The 20,576-nt window shown below is 31.7% G+C and overlaps 1 protein-coding gene across 1 annotated transcript; it reads right to left on the reverse strand.

Annotated features, from left to right (window-relative positions):
* Positions 1-4,871: 4,871 nt before the first annotated feature.
* LOC115999098 (ammonium transporter 2) lies at positions 4,872-12,444 on the reverse strand. Its single transcript, XM_031238860.1, has 4 exons — positions 11,524-12,444; positions 11,164-11,449; positions 10,498-10,601; positions 4,872-5,372 (listed from the first exon to the last, which is right to left on the reverse strand). The coding sequence occupies exons 1-4, from the start codon at positions 12,160-12,162 to the stop codon at positions 4,950-4,952; spliced, it is 1,452 nt and encodes a 483-aa protein (XP_031094720.1). The 5' UTR covers positions 12,163-12,444; the 3' UTR covers positions 4,872-4,949.
* Between the last annotated feature and the right edge of the window lie 8,132 nt (positions 12,445-20,576).

Here is a 20,576-nt window from a genome sequence, read left to right on the forward strand (position 1 = left end):
TCAAAAGAAAAAATTAACCCTCTACATTTATTTATATACACATGCGCATACACTAATAATAAAAATAAAAAAAAAATAATTATAATAATAATAATAATAATAATTATTATTATTATTATTATTATTATTATTATTATTAGTAGTAGTAATAATGTTTTGCACTCCTCTTAAATTTTGCCTCTCAAACTAACTGGCTTATTTATTACTCTTTCTGTCTCATTGTACCTGTCATATTTACTATTTGGTCAAACCAACTCACCCCATTGCTTATTTTCTTTAGTAATTTTTAATTATTTTTAAATTTCATTTTCTGTGTTTAATAGTACTTTTAATGTAATTTCTAAATATATAAATATTAAACACTAATACTAAACTTAATATTATAAAAAATTAAATTAAAAATAACTTCAGTCAAATCTCGTTAATTGAACCAAACAAACAAAAATGGGATAGATGAAGTATTTGATTAAAAGTATTGGGAGTCAACCAATTCATGAGACCTAATGAATATAAAGAGTTAATTCCATTAGACGTCCATTGTCTTTGATGGCATTTCAAAATTTAGTCTCAAACTATCATTTTTGTCATATAACACCCCAGACTATCACATTTTGAACACTTTTGGTCCTTCCTATGAATTTTTCAATGAAATCCTATTTTAGGCAAGGATATTTTTGTCTCTTCAAATTTTTTATTATTTTCCCAATGAGTTAATTCTAACAGAAGTCTACTGTCTTTGGTAGAAATTATAAATTTAGTCTTAGACAATTATTTTTGTCATTTAACACTCCAATCTATCATATTTTGGATACTTTAGTCCTTCTGATGACATTTTCAAGTGAAACCATATTTTAGGCAATGACATTATTTTGCCTTTTCCTGCTCTTCAATTTCTTTTCCAGGTTTTATGAACAATTTTTTTTTCTTTTCAATTTTCATATCTTCAGTCGTGGATCGCACCATCTCCTTCACCTGGCTCTTGTCTTCATCTCCTTCAACCCGACCCTAAATCATCCATCGTCAATGGTGATACTGAGTACATGAGGGCCTCCAGGTGTGGAGGAATCATTTTGCAATGCAGTTGGAAAGCTTAGCATTTCGCCACCCGGTCGACTTTAATTTGACCTTTATTCTTTTAGTCCATGATTCTGTGAATAATCTACTGTAGTTGTAGAGAAAAAAAAAAAAAAAAAAAACCTCTTCTTTGTCATTGAAAAATACCCTTTCCTAAAATAGAATTTCACCGAAAAAGGTCACTGAACGACCAAGTCCAAAATATGATAATCTGGGTGACAAATGATAAAAATGTTTTTTTTTTTCTTTTGGGACTAAGGGTGTGTTTGGTAACCCAGAAAATGATTTCCAGAAATCATTTTCCAGGCTTTTGGTATTTGGCAACATCTAAAAAATGTGTTTTCCGTTGACCACGGAAAATGAGCTCATTTTTCCGGAAAATGGCTTCGTGCGACTTTTTTTTTTTTTTTTTGTAAAGAAAAATTATTTCTAATTCTAATAAATATTATTAGTTTATATATTTTTATATTTTATATAGAATGTTCACTCTAGTGACAATCTAGAATATTGCAGCAAACTTCTTTCCAATAGCTTTTTTTTTTTTTTTAAAGCTTTTATTATATTAAACATGTAGGCTTTGAAGATTGTTATCTTTAGGAGAAGTGACATTTGCTTAGATCAATTTTGAAGATTAGGTCTTGAAGACCAACAGTTGTACTGGTTTTCCTTTTATTGAGTTTTGATGTTATTTTCTTAATTATAGATTTGTTAACGAGACATCTAGTGCAACACATGATTACATATTTCATGTACTCTTTTCTTCAACTAGCTAGATTTTTTCCACTAGATTTTTCTAGCTAGTGAGGTTTTTTAACGAGGCATGAGTGTAATATAATAATGTTTAAAGGAGAGTGTTATGTGTGTGCTCGTGGGGATGTTACTAAAAGACTTATGATCCTAGTAAAACTTCTACTCCTTATAATCATATTAGTTTACTAGAACTTTGAGAATTTTGTATATATTGATATTGGAACAATAAGATGGCTGATCATTGATTGAATCTCTCTCTCTCCCTCATTCTGTCTTATTTTATACATACAATATTACTACTCTAGACACGAAACGACATTATTATTCACACGGGGAACATCACGATTTATAACATTTGAGAATTTTTCACAATTATTCAAAAATAATAAAAATTCTTGAAGAATAACCGGTTCCAACCCATCCAATTCAAACAAAAATCCAAAGGTGTGAAACACGTTTTCTTTAAAACCAACTAGCTTCCTCTCAAAGGTGCTAGGAACAATAAAGCATCAATTTTCCAAAATTCAACAGATTACAATACTAGATTCGAGCATTCAAATGTAATGTTTAGTAAACTTGAACAAAGTAAACACTTCTGATCTATACTTAATTAGAAAGAGTGTGAAACACATTTTCTTTAAAACCAATTAGCTTCCTCTCGAAGGTGATCCCGTTTAAATTGGAGTTAATCATAATTAATTAAGTCACTGAGTTTGAAATTTGATTTTCACCCTCTCTACACGCGCAAGAGAGACTTTATGTAATATAACTTAAACTTCTCAAAAGTGGAGTTATATATATACTAGTGCAAATCAACATCCCTTTTCTGATGTGGGACAAAGGTTTCTTAAAAAAATATTCTCAATTCCATTTTTATCAACTCAAATGCGTAACCTTTTGATAATTAATTTCTCATTCACACAATATTTATTTTGAGTATATAATAAGATGTCAAATTATTATTCTCAAAAAAAATGTCAAATTAAACCTCTCACTTAGAAGAATCTTAATCTATTTTAATCCGATCTAAATTAAAAGTGGACTTATTAAAAATTACATCACAAAATGTCCACTTTAAGTGTATTTTAAGCCAATTTATTCAACACTAATCATAATATAATATTACGACTAATCTATATTTGGTTTCCACCGCAACGAAAATGAAAATGTACGTTTTTTTTTTTTCCTTTAAAATTCTATAAGAGCCCACTAATTAATTGAAAATAAATAGCCATTTTGTTTTTAGTTTTATTGCCATCATACAAGTCATGATCCAACTAATTGTTTTGGGTAATATAAATGTGAGGGCAAGAGTTTTCGTCCTTTTGTCAATTATTGCCGCTAAGGATTAGAATGTTGCTTATTTTTTAAAGAGTTAATTCCAGAAATGGTCCTCCGACTATGTTGATTTTTCAAAATTAGTTTTTGATTTTTAATTTGAACAATTTAGATCCCTTGACTTTCAAATTTTTTCCAATGTTAGTCATTTCGACAAATTTTGGTTAAGTTGAGGTCAAATGAAGTGGTAAAATTGTCTGTTCACCGGTTTAGTGTATTATTACTTGTATTTCTCCTGCCCTATACGTTGTATATATGAATATAATCTCAGTCGAAGTCTCAATCGAAGCCATATAATCTCAGCCGATGTCTCTTCGACTGATATTATATTCATATATATAGCGTATAGGACAAAAGAAATACGAGTATACAAGTGAACGGACAATTTTATCCTTTATTTAACCTCAATTTAACCAAAATTTGACGAAATGACCAACATTGGAAAGAATTTGAAAGTCAATGGACCTAAATTGTCCAAATTAAAAGTCAGTGACTAATTTTTGAAAATTAACATAGTCGGAGGACCATTGCTGGAATTAACTCTTTTTTAAATATTTGAATAGGAAGAAGTTAAATTTGCTATTAAATAAAGTGACAATTCTAAGCTTCAAAGAGATTTTTCATTAAATGAAGTGACATTTTAATATAATGTTCAAACTTCTTATCATTACTCAACATCAGTCCAAGCCAGTTGTTATCCAAAGACAAAGCTCATGACATTGATTTATTTATTTTAAGCGGAAAAGATTATTTGTTGAAAAATTAAGAATGTGGGAGGCCAGGCTAGCTTGGAACGTAAGACTAATTAAGAGGTAAAGTTTTAGTTGTAATGCATTTAGTTGCAAGTATTTTTAGGAAAAAATGTATAAATAGGTAATTGAACTATTTTGGAGATAACAATTAAGTTATCGAACTCGAATAAGCTCCAAATTCATCTCTGAACTTAGAAAAAAAAAAACAATTAGCATTTTTAGTAGGTTAACAACAAGTTTGTATTGATTAGAATGCCATGTGTATTTGTTTTTTTTTTTTTTGAAAAGCCATGTGTATTTTTTTATTTATATTTTTATATTCTTATTATCCTACTAAGCATTTGGCCTTAAAAAAAAAAAAAAAAAAACTAAGCATTGTTATTGAATATTTGAATGTATTCTGCTTTTATTATTGTCACTAGGCTTTCACGCGCGAATGAGATAATACCCAATTTTTATTATTAAATAAGTATTTCAAAGTATATCGAATGCAAGATTATATAGGAGATATTCATGCATATGTAATTGAATGCTAAATTTTTTTATTTTGAAGTTCATATTTTCTTTTTCTTTTTTTGTAATTTTTTTTTTGTTGATTTGATACTAATCTTGGAGTACCCAATGTTGCCTTTTCATCACAATGTATGCAGTTAAATAGTTTGCCACTTTGGGCATAAATATTTTAAACAGTAGAATAATGTACATGCATTATGTGTTAGAATAATATACTTTGTGTTAGAATAATGAAACTTCTAAGATAACATAATGTATTTGATGAGTTAGAATAATGTATTTTATGAGTTAAAATAATGTACATAATTCTTTAGAATAATGTACATTATAAGTAATAAAAATATACGTTGCAGCAGTCGCGCGAAAAAAAAAAGAAAATTGCACAAAACGGCATTAAATCTGGACTGTGGTCGACCACACCACTGTCCACGCAATAATTGTTGATGATGATATGATTTGAATGAAATAATTAGGAACATGTAGTACTATGGTGCAAATGAATTATGAATTGATCATCAAAGTTTACAGATTTATAGTTACACCTCTAGCCCCATTGCCAAAACCAGAAGCTGTAGCCCTTCCAGGAGAGTCAGGGCCGTGTTGAGTCGGGTCATATTTCTCCCCATCACCCCAAAGCGCATAGGCTGCCTCGCCGTGAACGGCGTCGTCTCCGATCATGAGCTGGTGGTCCGGCATCCTCAGGGGTATAAACAGGCGTATGAGGAGAAGGATGATAGTGGTGGAGACAATGTTCCAGCCAATGATGAATAGAGCAGCCACCAATTGCTTCACAAATTGAATTCCTCCACCGTAGAAAGCGCCTTTTGTGTTGGTCACTCTTAGTTGCAGGCTGCAAAGTGTTGGCTCGGCAAATAGCCCGGTTAGTAGTCCGCCTAGTAGCCCTGCCACTGCGTGTGTGTGGAACACAGCTAGAGTGTCATCCACCTGACCAACCATTACACACAATATCAAATCTCCTAGTCCTAAATAATTAAAAACTACATACATACCCAAGTGCCGACTACTATGTAGTGTGAATAAAAATTATATAGCATCCTGGTTAATTTTTTTTTTAAATGTAGTAACCTATTAAAAACAAGAGTCAATACCTTCACTGGAGTTCAAACCTATGACATACCTATTAAAAACAAAGAGTCAAGATCCAGCAAATTATTGCAGGGACCATGGTCCACACAGCTGTGTGGACCAAAAATAAAAAGTACATTATTTTTGTACTGAAGGTAAATTATTTGATATACTACATAATGTACCTTCTCAGTACAAAAATAATGTACCATAAAATAATGTACCTACAGTATAAAAATAATGTACCTTCAATACAAAAATAGTGTACTTTTTATTTTGGTCCACCAGCTGTGTGGACCATGGTCCATGCAATAATGATTGTAATCCACTGGGCTTCGAACGTACAACCCCCATTTAGGAGAGTCACAGTAGTTATGCCCGCTTGACTACAAAGTCTTTAACCTTGTTAAATATTTAAATTCATAGTAAAATTAATTTTTTAAAACATGTTTTGATATTAAATTAAATGATGCCTTACGTTTCATTTCAACTAAAAATTTAAACTTATAGTGAAACTATATATTTGTTATTTTATTTATTTTATACTCATCATGTAAATACAATCTTTAGTTATATTTTAACTTTTTTTTAATTTCTTTTCTAATATCTCACATTTACTTTTTGGGTTAACGTTTACAAAGTCGTTAGTAATCCATTTTGGTTGAAAGAATAGTTGATGAAAGCAAACATTAATATAAAGAATTAAACATGTAATATAATACAGAGTAATTCAATTGATAAACTATATTTATATATTTAGAAAAAATAGACTACTAATGACCAAAGCAACTATTTATGCACCACCAAAGGACAAATGTAATATTCCATTTTAAAATATCAAATAAAAATAGAGATAATTTTGCTATTTTGTCCCATAAATAGTTTAAAATGTAATATAATTACTCTGTCACATTTGTAAATTATTTGATATACTATCAAATAATGTACCTTCAGTACAAAAATAATGTACCATAAAATAATGTACCTACAGTATAAAAATAATGTACCTTCAATACAAAAATAGTGTACTTTTTATTTTTGGTCCACACAGCTGTGTGGACCATGGTCCATGCAATAATGATTGTAATCCACTGGGCTTCGAACGTACAACCCCCATTTAGGAGAGTCACAGTAGTTATGCCGCTTGACTACAAAGTCTTTAACCTTGTTAAATATTTAAATTCATAGTAAAATTAATTTTTTAAAACATGTTTTGATATTAAATTAAATGATGCCTTACGTTTCATTTCAACTAAAAATTTAAACTTATAGTGAAACTATATATTTGTTATTTTATTTATTTTATACTCATCATGTAAATACAATCTTTAGTTATATTTTAACTTTTTTTTTTAATTTCTTTTCTAATATCTCACATTTACTTTTTGGGTTAACGTTTACAAAGTCGTTAGTAATCCATTTTGGTTGAAAGAATAGTTGATGAAAGCAAACATTAATATAAAGAATTAAACATGTAATATAATACAGAGTAATTCAATTGATAACTATATTTATATATTTAGAAAAAATAGACTACTAATGACCAAAGCAACTATTTATGCACCACCAAAGGACAAATGTAATATTCCATTTTAAAATATCAAATAAAAATAGAGATAATTTTGCTATTTTGTCCCATAAATAGTTTAAAATGTAATATATTACTCTGTCACATTTTATATGTTAGGTTAAATTAACGAAACTTGAATAAAATTATTTATAATTTATTTTTCATAATATTTACTCTAATATTAATATACAAAATTTAAATATTTAAAAATTACATTAAAATTTACTATTAACCACACAAAAAATTAAAACAATAATAAAATAAATAAAGAAGAAAAAATTAATTTAATCAATAAATAGTAAATAGGGAGAATTTTTTATATGTTTAATGTAAAAAAGTGACCACATATCATCATTTGACATTGTAATATAAAATAACTAAAATAGTGATTTTTTCAATTTTTGAGGAGATTTTGGTTGAAGCAAAAGAGAGAGAGAAGAGGTGAAAGCTTTCTACAAGAACTGATTCTTTGCCTTTGAAGTGGGCTCCAATAAATAATAATAATAATAAAAAACATGTTATTTCTGGCGTGAGGCATAACAATAACAATCAGTCGGAAGCGCATGTTGGGCGCGTTACCATAGCTTTTTTTTCTCCTCTGAAAACTTATTTTTCTTTTTTTTTTTGTTTTATTTTTTTCCCTCTCCTTTTCTCCTACTTGGCATCGCACAATCAACTATTGAAAATGCTCTAAAAAAGAGAATAAAAATAAAAATAAACATTTAAGATGAATACATTAATAGGAGTTAATACCATATGAGGTCCTCCAAGTATATTCATTTTGCCATGTTTAGTCTTAAACTTTCAAATTGACAACCCGTAATCCTTTGACTTTTAAATTGTTATAATTCGTGGTCCAATTAATTACTCATGGTCTTTCAACAGGATTAAATTTTAACCAGCTATGATCCTTTCAAGAGAACCATGAGTGGTTAACTTGAATTATTAATGATTCAAGTTGAAAGTCAAAAAATTACAAATAATCAATTTAAAAGTTTAGGACTAAATATGATAAAACTACTCAACTCCAAAAAGCCATGCGACAATACCTCATATTAAGGCCTTCACCATTAGTAGACTTTGCAAGGATTTTGGAATAGTAAAGTCTTGGAAGATGGCATTTTTATAAATGGGAATGAGTGAATTTAATGGAGACTTTTCTCCTGCAAAACCTTAGTTTGGTGGACCCCATTTTGGGGAATGTCCCTGCGCCTCACATGCATGAGGCGCAGTGACCGCGCCCAGAGGGCTCGTGCACTGGGCGCGTGAATATATATATTTTTTATTTTTTTTTGTTTTTATTTTGTTTTTTTTTTCCTTTTCTTTTTTCCTCCACTCTCATTTTCTCTCTCCTAGTCATAGCTGCAAAATCTCCTTGAAATCCGATTAAGGAGGGCCTAATAGCATATCGAGTAATATTTGGCAGCTGTGTTTTAAAATAAAAAGTTATGTCATGTCATGTGATGTGATGGGAGAAGATGATGGGTAAACTAAAAAAGCATTATCTGGATAGAGTTGAAAAGTCCGGGAGTGGATGATGTCATCAATTTTGACTTTTGCAAACATATTAATGAAATAATATGTTTTAGATAATTCTCTAACAAAAAAACAATGTCTACTCTTATTTTCTATTTTTAATTTTTTGTTACACAGAAAATTTTGATATAGAGATATAGATATTTATATTTTTAATTTTTTATTATATAAAAATACAATGTGTAATTTCATTTTTATTTTTTATTACACAAAAAATTTTGATATAGAGTTATAGACATTTATATTGACATCCACATTAAAAAATAGTTTATTACTTTATCAGTGTTCCACATCAGAATGTAAAATTTAAAAATTAAGATTTAGAGTTCATGTAATAAAGTTCCTTATCTAATTTGTTCGGTTTCTTTTTACTATCTTACTTGGAATAAGCAAAGTTGTGTTTTTTACTGATAAATTTTTTTGATAATTTAACATTTTTATTTAGTAAAAATTCTTTAATTTAGTAATATCATGAGAGATTTTTAATGTTAAAAAATTAGTATTTTCCATTAAAGAAAGAAAAACATAAAGATATATACAAATTATACAATAAACCACTAATAAATATTTATTTTTAATAATGTTGAATAGTTATTATTAATGTATTAAAAGTTCGTAATATATTTAAAAATGAACATTTAATACATTAAAAGTGAACATTCAATGTATTGAAATTGAACATTTAGAATAGAGTCATTTCCATTTTTGGTCCTACTGTTATTGGGGTATTGCCAATTTTAGTCCACTTCATTAATTTTTGTCACATTGCGGCCAGTCTTATTTAGTCCTTACCACTTTTAGTCCACCGTTAAAATTTTCGTCAAATAACTGTCCAAAATAGGGGTATTTTGATCTTTTCATGCTTTGATCATCTCCTTTGTCCTTTGTAGTGGTTTTCCTTACATATTTTCATCCAATGAAAAGGTCCGGCGAAAGCTATAGCTTTGTAATGTGGCTCACATGACTTTCGTCGGACTCTTCATTGGATGAAAATGTGTAAGGAAAACCACTGCAAAGGGTCAAAGAGATGACCAAAACATGAAAAGACAAAAAATACTCTTGTTTTGGACGGTCTTTTGACGAAAATTTTAACGGTGGACTAAAATTGGCAAGGACTAAATAAGATTGGCCACAATGTGACAAAAATTAATGAAGTGGACTAAGATTAACAATACCCCACAAAATTGGAAATGACTCTTTAGAATATTAAAAATGAATCTTTTGTTACTTATTCACATTGTATGGTGAAACATGATTCACTGTGTAAGTGATTGGAAGAAATGATGTGCTGAATTTATTGTTTAATCCGTGTGATTAGCGTGGCCTCAATAATTTGCCATTTGTGTGAAATGTCTACCACCAACCCAATTTAGTTTTTTTTGGGAGCAACCTAACTATTAGCATTTAGCAGCCTCTAACTTTGACCAATCCTGCCCCATATTTTCACATTCTCAAAATTTTTTAAAATAAGGAAAAATTGAATTCGTCCCAAGGTTATAAGGTAAGTACATAATTGGTCCCTAACTGTTGATCGTTTTTATTTTTCGTCCCTAAGTTATTATTGGTGTTATACTTTTCATCATTTAATTAATTTTTTGTGCTCATTTTTCGTCACTGAGCTACACTAAAGTTGTAAATTTTATCCATGATATTTTGTTAGTAAATGAACAAAAAGTGCAACGCTAATAATAACTTAAGAACGAAAAAGTGAGTTTGACCAACCCTTAGGGACGGATTCTACAATTATAATATAATTTATGACGGAAAAGTGTAATTTTAAAATTTTCCTTAAAATAATATACTATTCTTCTTCTCAATTATTTTTATTATTAAATTAGAATAAAGTCCATTAACTTATAAAAGTTAAAACAAACTAACCTGTTGCAAAAAGGTAGATTTCTTGTGGAGGATCATCATGGTGAACCAAGGAATACTGCCGGAAAGTATTCCCATCACTATAGCCGCCCAAGGTTGAACAACACCTGGTTAAAGGGCAAAACACACACAATATTTGATCCATATATGGGACAAATAGTATTTCCCAAATTTAATTATTTTCATGGGTTTTAGGAGGGATGAGAAAATTAACATGGAATCATCATATGATTCATTATGCATTATGAACTCAACTTAAAAATTGTTTATTTGCAATTAACACATTTTGTACTTGGAATTAATAACTTTTGTATTTGTAAACATATTAAATGCACTATCATATAACAATTACAGACACGTAAATGGTTAATTACATACGTATAGGTTAAATACAGATACGTATTATAGTTATTTGTTTGCAGTTAATGTGACATTTACTTACATTTAATTGTTTATTTGTCCGTAATTATCGTGTTATGTGTGTGCACTTTTAGTTTGTTTACAGGTGTTGTTCATGTACTTGTAATTAACCATTTATGTTTTTGTAGTTATCATGTTATGTGTGTGCGGTTGTGCGCTTCTAATTTATTTAGAGGTACAGAATTTGAAAACCCACAAAATAAATAAATTCTGGTTCATGGTATAATTTGCCGGGAAATTAATAGGTACCTGCGCCGGGAGTTACGCAGGCAAGCCCGGTCATCATTCCCTGAACAGCTCCGACCACCGACGGCTTTCCGAAGAAGATGACGTCAAGAGTTGTCCAGACAAGAAGACTAGTGGCGGCGGAAATATTGGTGTTTAGGACCGCCAAAGAAGCCGTGAGATTTGCCGCATTGGGTGCGCCGCCGTTGAAACCCGACCACCCCATCCACAGAAGCCCCGCCCCTGCCAGCATCAGCAGCACGTTGTTTGGCGGAAACCTCTCCCTATCGCTCTTCAACCTCGGCCCAACCTAAAAAACATCAAATCCCAAGTCAAATAAGATTAGCCAGATCGGAATTAAAACTTAATTAAAAGCATACGTACCCAATAAGCAGCCGTGAACCCAGAAATCCCCGAAGCGAGGTGGATAACATAGCCGCCGGAATAGTCAATAACGCCCCAGTGGAAGAGAAAGCCGCCGCCCCAGAGGCTAAACGCGCCCACCGTGTAACTGAACACAAGCCAAAGAGGCACAAAAGCCATCCAAGCTTTGATATCCATCCGGCCCAGAACCGACCCGGCCAGCAAGATCATAGTAATAGCGGCGAACGTGAACTGGAAATAAACCTCGGTCGCCATGGGATAAAACGGCTCAATCATGGCCGCTTCAATCTTCCCGTTGTCGTAATAGTGCGTGCTTTCCGGGATCCGGGCTTGTTTGATGAGGAACTTTTGGCCTAGAGAGGGAGCGCCCTTTGCCCAGAAAGGCAAAAGCTTATCCCCGAAGGCCATGCGGTAACAGAGAAGAACCCAACAGATGAGAACCGCGGCGAAGGCGTAGAGAGCCATGAAAGCAGAGTTCACCGCCCATTTCTTCTTCACTATGCTCCCGTAGAGGATAACGAGGCCCGGCATGCTCTGGAGCCCCACCAGGGTGCTCGCCGTCATTTGCCATGCGTTGTCGCCTTTGTTTAGCCACGCCGGAACCGCCGCCGTGACTTCATACGCCGCCGTTGTGGCCATGCCTCGCCGGGATAGATAGATGTGTTTTCAAGCTTTTGAGACGATATACATACAGTAAGTAGTAATTAAGGTCGATCTGATCAGATGATGGCTCTGACCCTTCAATTCAATTCACGAATTTGGCTTCAATTTGATCTCTTATAATTTGTCGGGAAATGGTGAGAACGCAACGAGCAAGGTCGTGTCGTGGTGGCGGTCTTAAACTATACATTTAGAACAGACTTAAACTTAAGCAACTTGGTCAAGAATTGGGACCACTTGGAAGGAGTGAAGAGGTTTCGGTTGAAATTCTGGGAATTTTACGGAGTACTACATTGTACGAATTAGATAGGAATTTTACAAAGTAGTGAGGCACGGTTTTATCACACTGATTCAGTAAGTAGTATTTAAGAGAATATACTAAAATTTGAACATCCGTAACTGTGTAGTTTATGTTTAAAATGGGCAGATCCTTGTGCTCATCGGTGTTTGGTCTTGTTTGCTGAGTCATTAAATCACTTTGATTTACATTCTCCCAAATGTTCTGTCGAGTCGTGATATAGAAGACCCTTAGGATTGGGGATTCAACCTCTTAGAAAAATAGTAGTGAAAATACTAAATGTAGTATAAAAAAATATTATCCATAAATGTCCAAGTCTATGAATTGGTAGTTATGAGGATGGAGATCCAGCACCTGCATCTAGAAAATATATATGACGGCAGAAGGAAATAAAGTTTCACCTTCACTACTAGTTATATGGTGTAGTGGTAAGCGGCTTGATTCTAACAAGTACTAAGTGGATTCTCATTCTCTACTCCAAACTTTTAATTTCACACTTCAAATTTTTATATAGACACTTTTAATTAAGCTCACATGAAAAAATTAGTTTATTAATATCTGCTATATCATGGAGTAAAATTGAGAACACATATAGAACTCATTAAAAAAATCAACTACTATAATTTCAAATTTAATTTTAAAAATATTCCACATCTTGTATTAAAAAAACACCTATATCATTTTACTATAAGCTTTTTAAAAAAATATATGTATAATATACCACTGAAATGATCACCCCTAGGTGGCAGACTATTTATCTCTAGAAGGAAAACATATCCCTTCTTAACAATATAAGTATGTCCAATACCTAAAAACCACTAGTAAAAGGCTAAGTAAAACTATTTCTTATACAAGTCAAAACCGTCAAGATCCCTACCATGTGAAGCCATCTTTAAAAAATGGCATTGTATAAAGCCATCTTAAATGATTCCACATTGAATCCATACGATATCATCAGATTAATATAATAATCAATTATTTACTTGTTAAAATTATTACACATCCAATACAGTTCAACATATTTAAAATATCATCACATGTAAAAAAGAATTATAAAATATGTTTCTAATTGAATAGCACTAAAGATAAAAATTAATGCTATACTTGTGAAATTAAGTATTGCATAATATGTATTATATTGAGGGTAATAGATAATATAATGAAATTAGTCATGATTCTTTTTTATACTTTCTCAAGTATTTTTAAGACTAAAGAACCGAAGTATGTTAATGTGATCACCCATTTAGAATGGTAACAGAGATGCCATCACACTACATAGGAGTTGGCAAATTAGAGCTACTAATTAGCTTGCTTATTTCCCATTATACGTAAATTAAGAAGGTAAAAACTTGTGTGAGGCAGTCTCACATATCCTTGTCTGTGAGATAAATCGGACCAAGATAAAATGTAATACTTATACTAGAAAATTTAATAATAATAAAGAATAAAATGTTTTTTTTTAAATACTCATGATTCTTTATAAGGTAGTATTTGTTCTATACTTTCTCAATCTTTTTCAGCACAAAGAATCAATACCCCACCATTGAAAATATAATACTAATAAAGAATAAAATACTTATTACTTATATGAGAAATTATAATACTTTTGAAAAAAATGTAATACTTTTACATATTGACCTATAAGTATTACATTTTTCATTAAAGTATTACATTTTCCTTTATAAGTAACAAACACTTGACAACATTACTTATAAGGGAAAATGTGACCATAAAATTATGAAATAAGGGTCAAATAGGCCACTGAACTACACACAAAAATGCAATTAGGCCATCAAACTAAGAAACAATGCAATTGGGTCCTTGAACTACACGAGTTCATGCAATTTCATCCAAAATTACCTGTTTTACCTGATGTGTCGGTTACCAATTTTAAAACATGTCATTTTGGATGAAATTGTATGAATTTGTGTAGTTCAGGGACCCAATTGCATTATTTTTTAATTTGATGACCTAATTACATTTTTGAGTGTGGTTCAGTTGTCTATTTGACCCTTATTCCTAAAATTATTTAAGTTTAGCTAACACGGCGAGCTAAGGGTATGAATGAATGAAGTGTTTTCAAAAAAAAAAGAAAAGGGTATGAATGAAGTCAGAGCGGAGTGCATGAGCCTACTAGAGTACTAGTCAACGCACTTTTAACTGGTATAACTACGTACATTAAACACGCAATCTGTCATTCAACGTTTGTACCAAACAATTATATGTCTCATTCCACATCTATAAGGTTATGACCAATTAGTCACGAGCAAAAGCGATCTTTAGCAAGCCCAGATAATGACCACTACCTTTATTTTCATTTTATTTTTTCAACCCTTGCCTTCTGGAACAAAATAAGATATTTTAGACTCAATTTTTAATAATCGTACACTCGAAAGAAGTTAGGAATAAATCTTACAAAATTAATTGTTGTGAACTGTTTAGTAAATCTCTTAGGAATTAGTTTGCAAATGTAATTGTTACAATTAATTATGTTGCGATTTGATGAAGGCGAAAGTTGAAATTAAAGGATGACGAATAGAAAAAATTATCTATTCTGATGATTTATGCAATATTAATAGTGAAAAAAAAAAAAAAACATAGACAGCGGTGTACTCTGATTTTTTTTTTTGATCATACATGGACGGGTGAAACCCTAGGGAGAATAAACATACTAGTTACTTTCCCTAATTCTACGGACACTCGTGGCATGAGTCAAGTCCAAGAGGTAGACCTCCTCACACTCAGGGGGACTAGTAGTGAAAGTTGCCCATTCGAATTGTTGCTGGGTTGCGCTCCCAGTGTTGCCAGAAAATCCGCGACTTTATTCTACTCTCGAAAGTTCCCTTTAATAGAGATCCTCCAATCCTTGTCGACCCATCGATTTGCTTCCTTAATTAATTCCCGGATGGGACCTCGAAGAGAGTGGTTTTATCTTGAATCCATTTGATGACAGTGCTAGTGTCGGATTGGAATTCCACATATCCAAGTCCTTTCTCCCAAGCCCATCTCATGCTCCCAACAATGGCTTTTGCTTCAATTAATGCTGCGCCTCCCAATTCTGTCTTGCTCGAGAAACCTTCCAACCACTCTCCATTCACGTCTCTAAGGATACTACCAAACCATGCTTTCCTTGTGAAGTATTTGACGCTTCTATCCACGTTAATAGTATAATGGTGGTTGTTTGAAGCCTTCCAACAAAGTCTCGAAGTCCTTTCCGTAACTAAGATACTTTTCATGTTCTCTTCTTGCATAAAGGCGCAACTAATCTCTTCCTCTGTTTCTTTGATCCAAGCCACCTTTCTTTGGATCAAACAAAATAGCCAGTATCCAAGTAGCCCATCAAAATCATATGTTGGTTTCTCACATAAATGTCAAAATCTTTGTATCTCAAAAATACTCGAGGATATGTTAAACATCATTTCATTGCAAACGGAGCATTAAATGTTGCTAACAATTTAATCGCAGATATAATATCAGGCCTGATACGATTATGGAACTTCTAGTTCTATAATAGTGGTCTAATAATAGCAATGAAGTAACGGACTTCTAGTCTCAAAATATCCTCATTATCATCTTTGAGTCTAAATGGTCCCTTATCTACTTCAAGAGATTATTAGACAACTGTTAGTGTGATAAGTCAGTGGTACTTATCCATATAAAACATCTCCAAGACGTTTTTCAATGTAGGTTAACTAGTGTATAGTATAAAACCCTTTCAAGGATATACTCAATCTTCAGGTCGAGACAATACTTGGTATTTTCAAGTCTCTCATTTCGAACTCCGTCTTTAGGCATGAGCTAATATCATCAATAATCTCTTCATGTATTTCAATGATGTTCATACTATCAACACAGACTGCGATAATAATAAATAACTCCATTAGCAACTCCTTAATGAGCACATGATGCATGACACATATCTATATTTACATATTCCTACTTCAGGATGAAACCACTCAGTCAATTACTTACACTACTTCAAGTCAAGTAAAGCCTTTGTACAAAATACATATTGCAATTTTTACTTCGCTTCTCATTCCAAGAATTATGAACCCATCAGGGATTTTTCCAAAATAATTAAACATTAGCGTCTAATGACCCATAATTATGCGGTCATGACGTCCATTAATTGTATATCTAAATTTATCATTCGTGCATGAAGCATCTTGCACTTCATTTTTTTTGTTGTGGATCTTGATTCTTGTTACTAAGGGCTCCTTGGGTATTCGTTATATCAGCACAAAAGGTAGACCAAATTGCATATGTTTTCATGAAGTTGTTGGGACAGCTTCCTTTTGTGTCTTTTTAGTTCAAGTTGGGTGTCTCCTATGGATCCACCATCTTGCGGGAGCCTGTCAAGGAGATAAAGAGTAATGTATATTTGTATGTTTATTAGACAATAATTTTTTATTGGAATAAGTCCTGTAACTACTTAAGGTAAGGTATTAGTCTTGTAACTAGTTTACATAGAATTAGCTGTACGTCTTTGTTGAAAGCTTTGTATATATATATCACCCTCTGCTAAGTGAATAGTTCACATTTCCTTCTTCACTTATTTCCTATACAATATTTATTGCGCACGATTAAGGATTAGAACACATCCTTTAATTATCCATTAACATGTCGAGGTTATTAACTAAATTGTTGATAATGGATAAATAGTTCTGGCCCCAATCAATTTAATTGAGGTCATTTCTTCCTAGTGCTTCACTAATTTGGGTGTCCCCCTCTTTCTTAATCAAAAAAAAAAGAAAAGAAAAAGGATTATGCTCAAATCTCATAATATGACTAACTTGTCCACGACAAATTATACCGTGGACTGCGGCATCAAAACGACATCGTTTTGATTAATGAAAACAGACGGATGAAACGGTATCCGTTTCGCGCAACTGCAGTTACCTTTCAACGACACAACTGCAGTTCCCTTTCAACGACACAACTGCAGTATCAGTTCAACACAACTGCAGTTCCAGACAGGTGAAATGGTCTCTTCTGCGCAACTGCAGTTCCCTTTCAACACAACTGCAGTGTCAGTTCAACACAATTGTAATATCAATTTAACACAACTGTAGTATCAGTTCAACACAATTGTGGACCATGGTACACGGTATAACAACGCTTATCTACCAAGAACGTCTGGTTTGGAAAACGTGTGTCCTTAATTTCTGTATGAAAGTTCCTAGACTGTCAAGACTCCTCAACAGATTCTGTGATCAAACAATGTCTTGTCGTCTTACAATTGTTTCTTGTGTTTCTGATCTGATTGAGGAATGAAATGAGGTCACCAATGATGAATAACCGGAATGTGGCATATTCCTTTTAGTTTTATACTCAATGATCAATTAAAAAACCATAATAAAATTAGCAGAAAACATTCAATTCTTGGCAAAACTCTTGGTCATCAGCATCTATATGATCTTCAACGTTGTCAAGCGGCTAACATTAGAACTATCAAAATCCAATCATGTGAGCTTCATCTCCTTTTACTAGTTGAACATATCAGTGAGAACATCCTTTATGCTTGTAAGTCAGAGTATCTATCTGCAAGAAAGATTCTGGCATCATGCATGCCTGCATGCCCAAAACCCATTATTTGATTAACAATCCGTGGTCCTTCAACTTTCAAATTTTAACCAACTGAAGTCCTTTAATTTTTAACTTAACTATCGTGATCATTCAACTTTCAAATTTTAACCAGCTGAAGTTCTTTAACTTTTAACTTAACTATGGTGATCATTCAACTTTCAAATTTTAACCAACTCAAGTCCTTTAACTTTTAACTTAACTATCGTGATCATTCAACTTTCAAATTTTAACCAACTGAAATCCTTTAACTTTTAACTTAACTATCGTGATCATTCAACTTTCAAATTTTAACTAATGATGAGTAACCGGAATGGGCGGCATGGGCTAGGGGGGCCCTGGCCCCCCACCAACCCCCACCCCACCCCTTACCTCACCTTAAAATATTTTAGTAGATATGTATGTATATATTAATATAGTAGGGATAAAATACACTTTTGGCCTCCTCTAATTTCTTTTAAACAATCTATTATGTTTATGTTAAGTGAACTCAAAGTATATATTAAAGTTTAAATTCATTAAATAGAAAGAAATAAACCAAATAATTAAAGTCACCATTTTATTTTTATTTTATTTTTTTATCAAGATTTTTTTGAGTACTATCGACTCTGTTACAATGTAGTATTTGTTCATATTTATCAAGATTTTAATAATGGAGGGCATCAAATATCCATTTTATTTTAAAAAATCTCCAAATTTGAGATATATGCTTTAGTTTTATTAGTTATGTTGATTAATTAATTAATAATTTGTTGTGTGTTTTAATTATTTATTTACACTTTGAAAATGTACATTTGCTTATTTAAATAATTAGTTTTGAAATTGTCAAAAATTAATATTTGATTGTTTAATTTGTGATATTGATTTTTGTCTTTATCTCTCAAATTTTGAAATATTGTTAATTAGTCAAATGAATATCAATTAATTGTGAAAAAATTTGGTGACAAAATTTTTTATTTGATAAAAATTGACAATTTATATATTTAAATAAATGTTGTTCTTATTGTTGTTATTGTTATTATTATTATGATATATTTTGTGTTATGTGAAAAAAATTCTAAAGTAATGATCGACACTAGTGTCAACCGTACTCATATAATTATGTATTCCATACTTTATTACACATAGTATAATTAGAAATTATTATCAATAATAATTACAATAATGTATGGTATATATAATAATATAGTACGATTAATTATAATGTCGACAAATACATTAAATTTTCTCTACTACATTGGCTCCCAACTCGAGTTTTCTGGCTCCGTACTTGGGAATGGCATATTTCTTTTTGTTTTATACTCAATGATCAATTAAAAAAGCATAATGAAATTAGCAGAAAACATTCAATTCTTGGCAAAACTCTTGGTCATCAGCATCTATATGATCTTCAACGTTGTCAAGCGGCTAACATTAGAACTATCGAAATCCAATCATGTGAACTTCATCTCCTTTTACTAGTTGAACATATCAGTGAGAACATCCTTTATGCTTGTAAGCCAGAGTATCTATCTGCAAGAAAGATTCTGGCATCATGCATGCCTGCATGCCCAATGCCCATTATCTGATTAATAATCTGTGATCTTTCAAATTTTAACCAACTGAAATATAATCCTTTAACTTTTAACTTAACTATCGTGATCATTATTCAACTTTCAAATTTTAATCAACAGTACAGTGGTCTTTCTAAAAGATCATGATTGGTTAAAATTTGATAATTGAAGAACCACGAGTGATTAACCTGAAAGTTTAAGACTTAATGTCCCGAAATCATTATACTCGGAGAACCCTAGATGACATTAACTCGATACTTGCATGGAGCTGAATGGAGTGTATTATCCTCACCGGATAACTGATAAGTGTCATCTTTAGATGGGTTGAATAATGATGAAATTCATGCATATTCTCTTCTGATCTCTAGCATAAATCACTACGCAACAAGATAACCAAACAAAAAGGTGGTCCAAAATCATAGTCAGTCTTCAACTCTAGCATATATAGAAACATGGGATGAAGACTGACCACTGATTTGGATAAATATGCAATTGCAGAAGATTTATTTATTTTTTTAAATATTTATCTTTCTAAAATAGCCATTACAGTGTTAATGACTTAATGTATATTAAATCTGATCTGATTGAAAACGCCTAAAACAATGTTCCAAATGTAATCTAACCACATCCTGTTCCTTTTCGTGTGGAAGAAGCAATAATATATTCCACAGAGAATTAAAAATAATATTATAGTGTGAATAGAATCTAGCTTTAAAAATTGATGGGATAATATTACATGAAACTAGACTCCAAGAAAGAAAGAAAGAAAGAGGGTCAACATGGAACTTCAACAGAATCAAACTCTTTAAGAATATGACATCCTTTGAGTACTTTTTTGTCTGTAATTGATTTACTTACCAAACAAGACTTCATATTTTGCCTTGATAATTCACCCCAACTACATTTAAATATAGAGAGGACTGCACTCTACTGCTCATCATATCACCACAAAGGAAAAA

Source organism: Ipomoea triloba, chromosome 12 (genome assembly GCF_003576645.1).
Source record: "Ipomoea triloba cultivar NCNSP0323 chromosome 12, ASM357664v1".
Lineage (NCBI taxonomy): Eukaryota > Viridiplantae > Streptophyta > Magnoliopsida > Solanales > Convolvulaceae > Ipomoea > Ipomoea triloba.

Excerpts from the sequence above, each read along its gene's own strand:
- LOC115999098 (XM_031238860.1), bottom strand. The coding sequence starts at position 12,162 with ATGGCCACAACGGCGGCGTATGAAGTCACGGCGGCGGTTCCGGCGTGG. Across the intron at positions 11,450-11,523 it reads GGTTCACGGCTGCTTATTGG|GTTGGGCCGAGGTTGAAGAG; the intron begins GTACGTATGCTT and ends GATGTTTTTTAG. Across the intron at positions 5,373-10,497 it reads AATCTACCTTTTTGCAACAG|GTGGATGACACTCTAGCTGT; the intron begins GTTAGTTTGTTT and ends ATGGTTGGTCAG.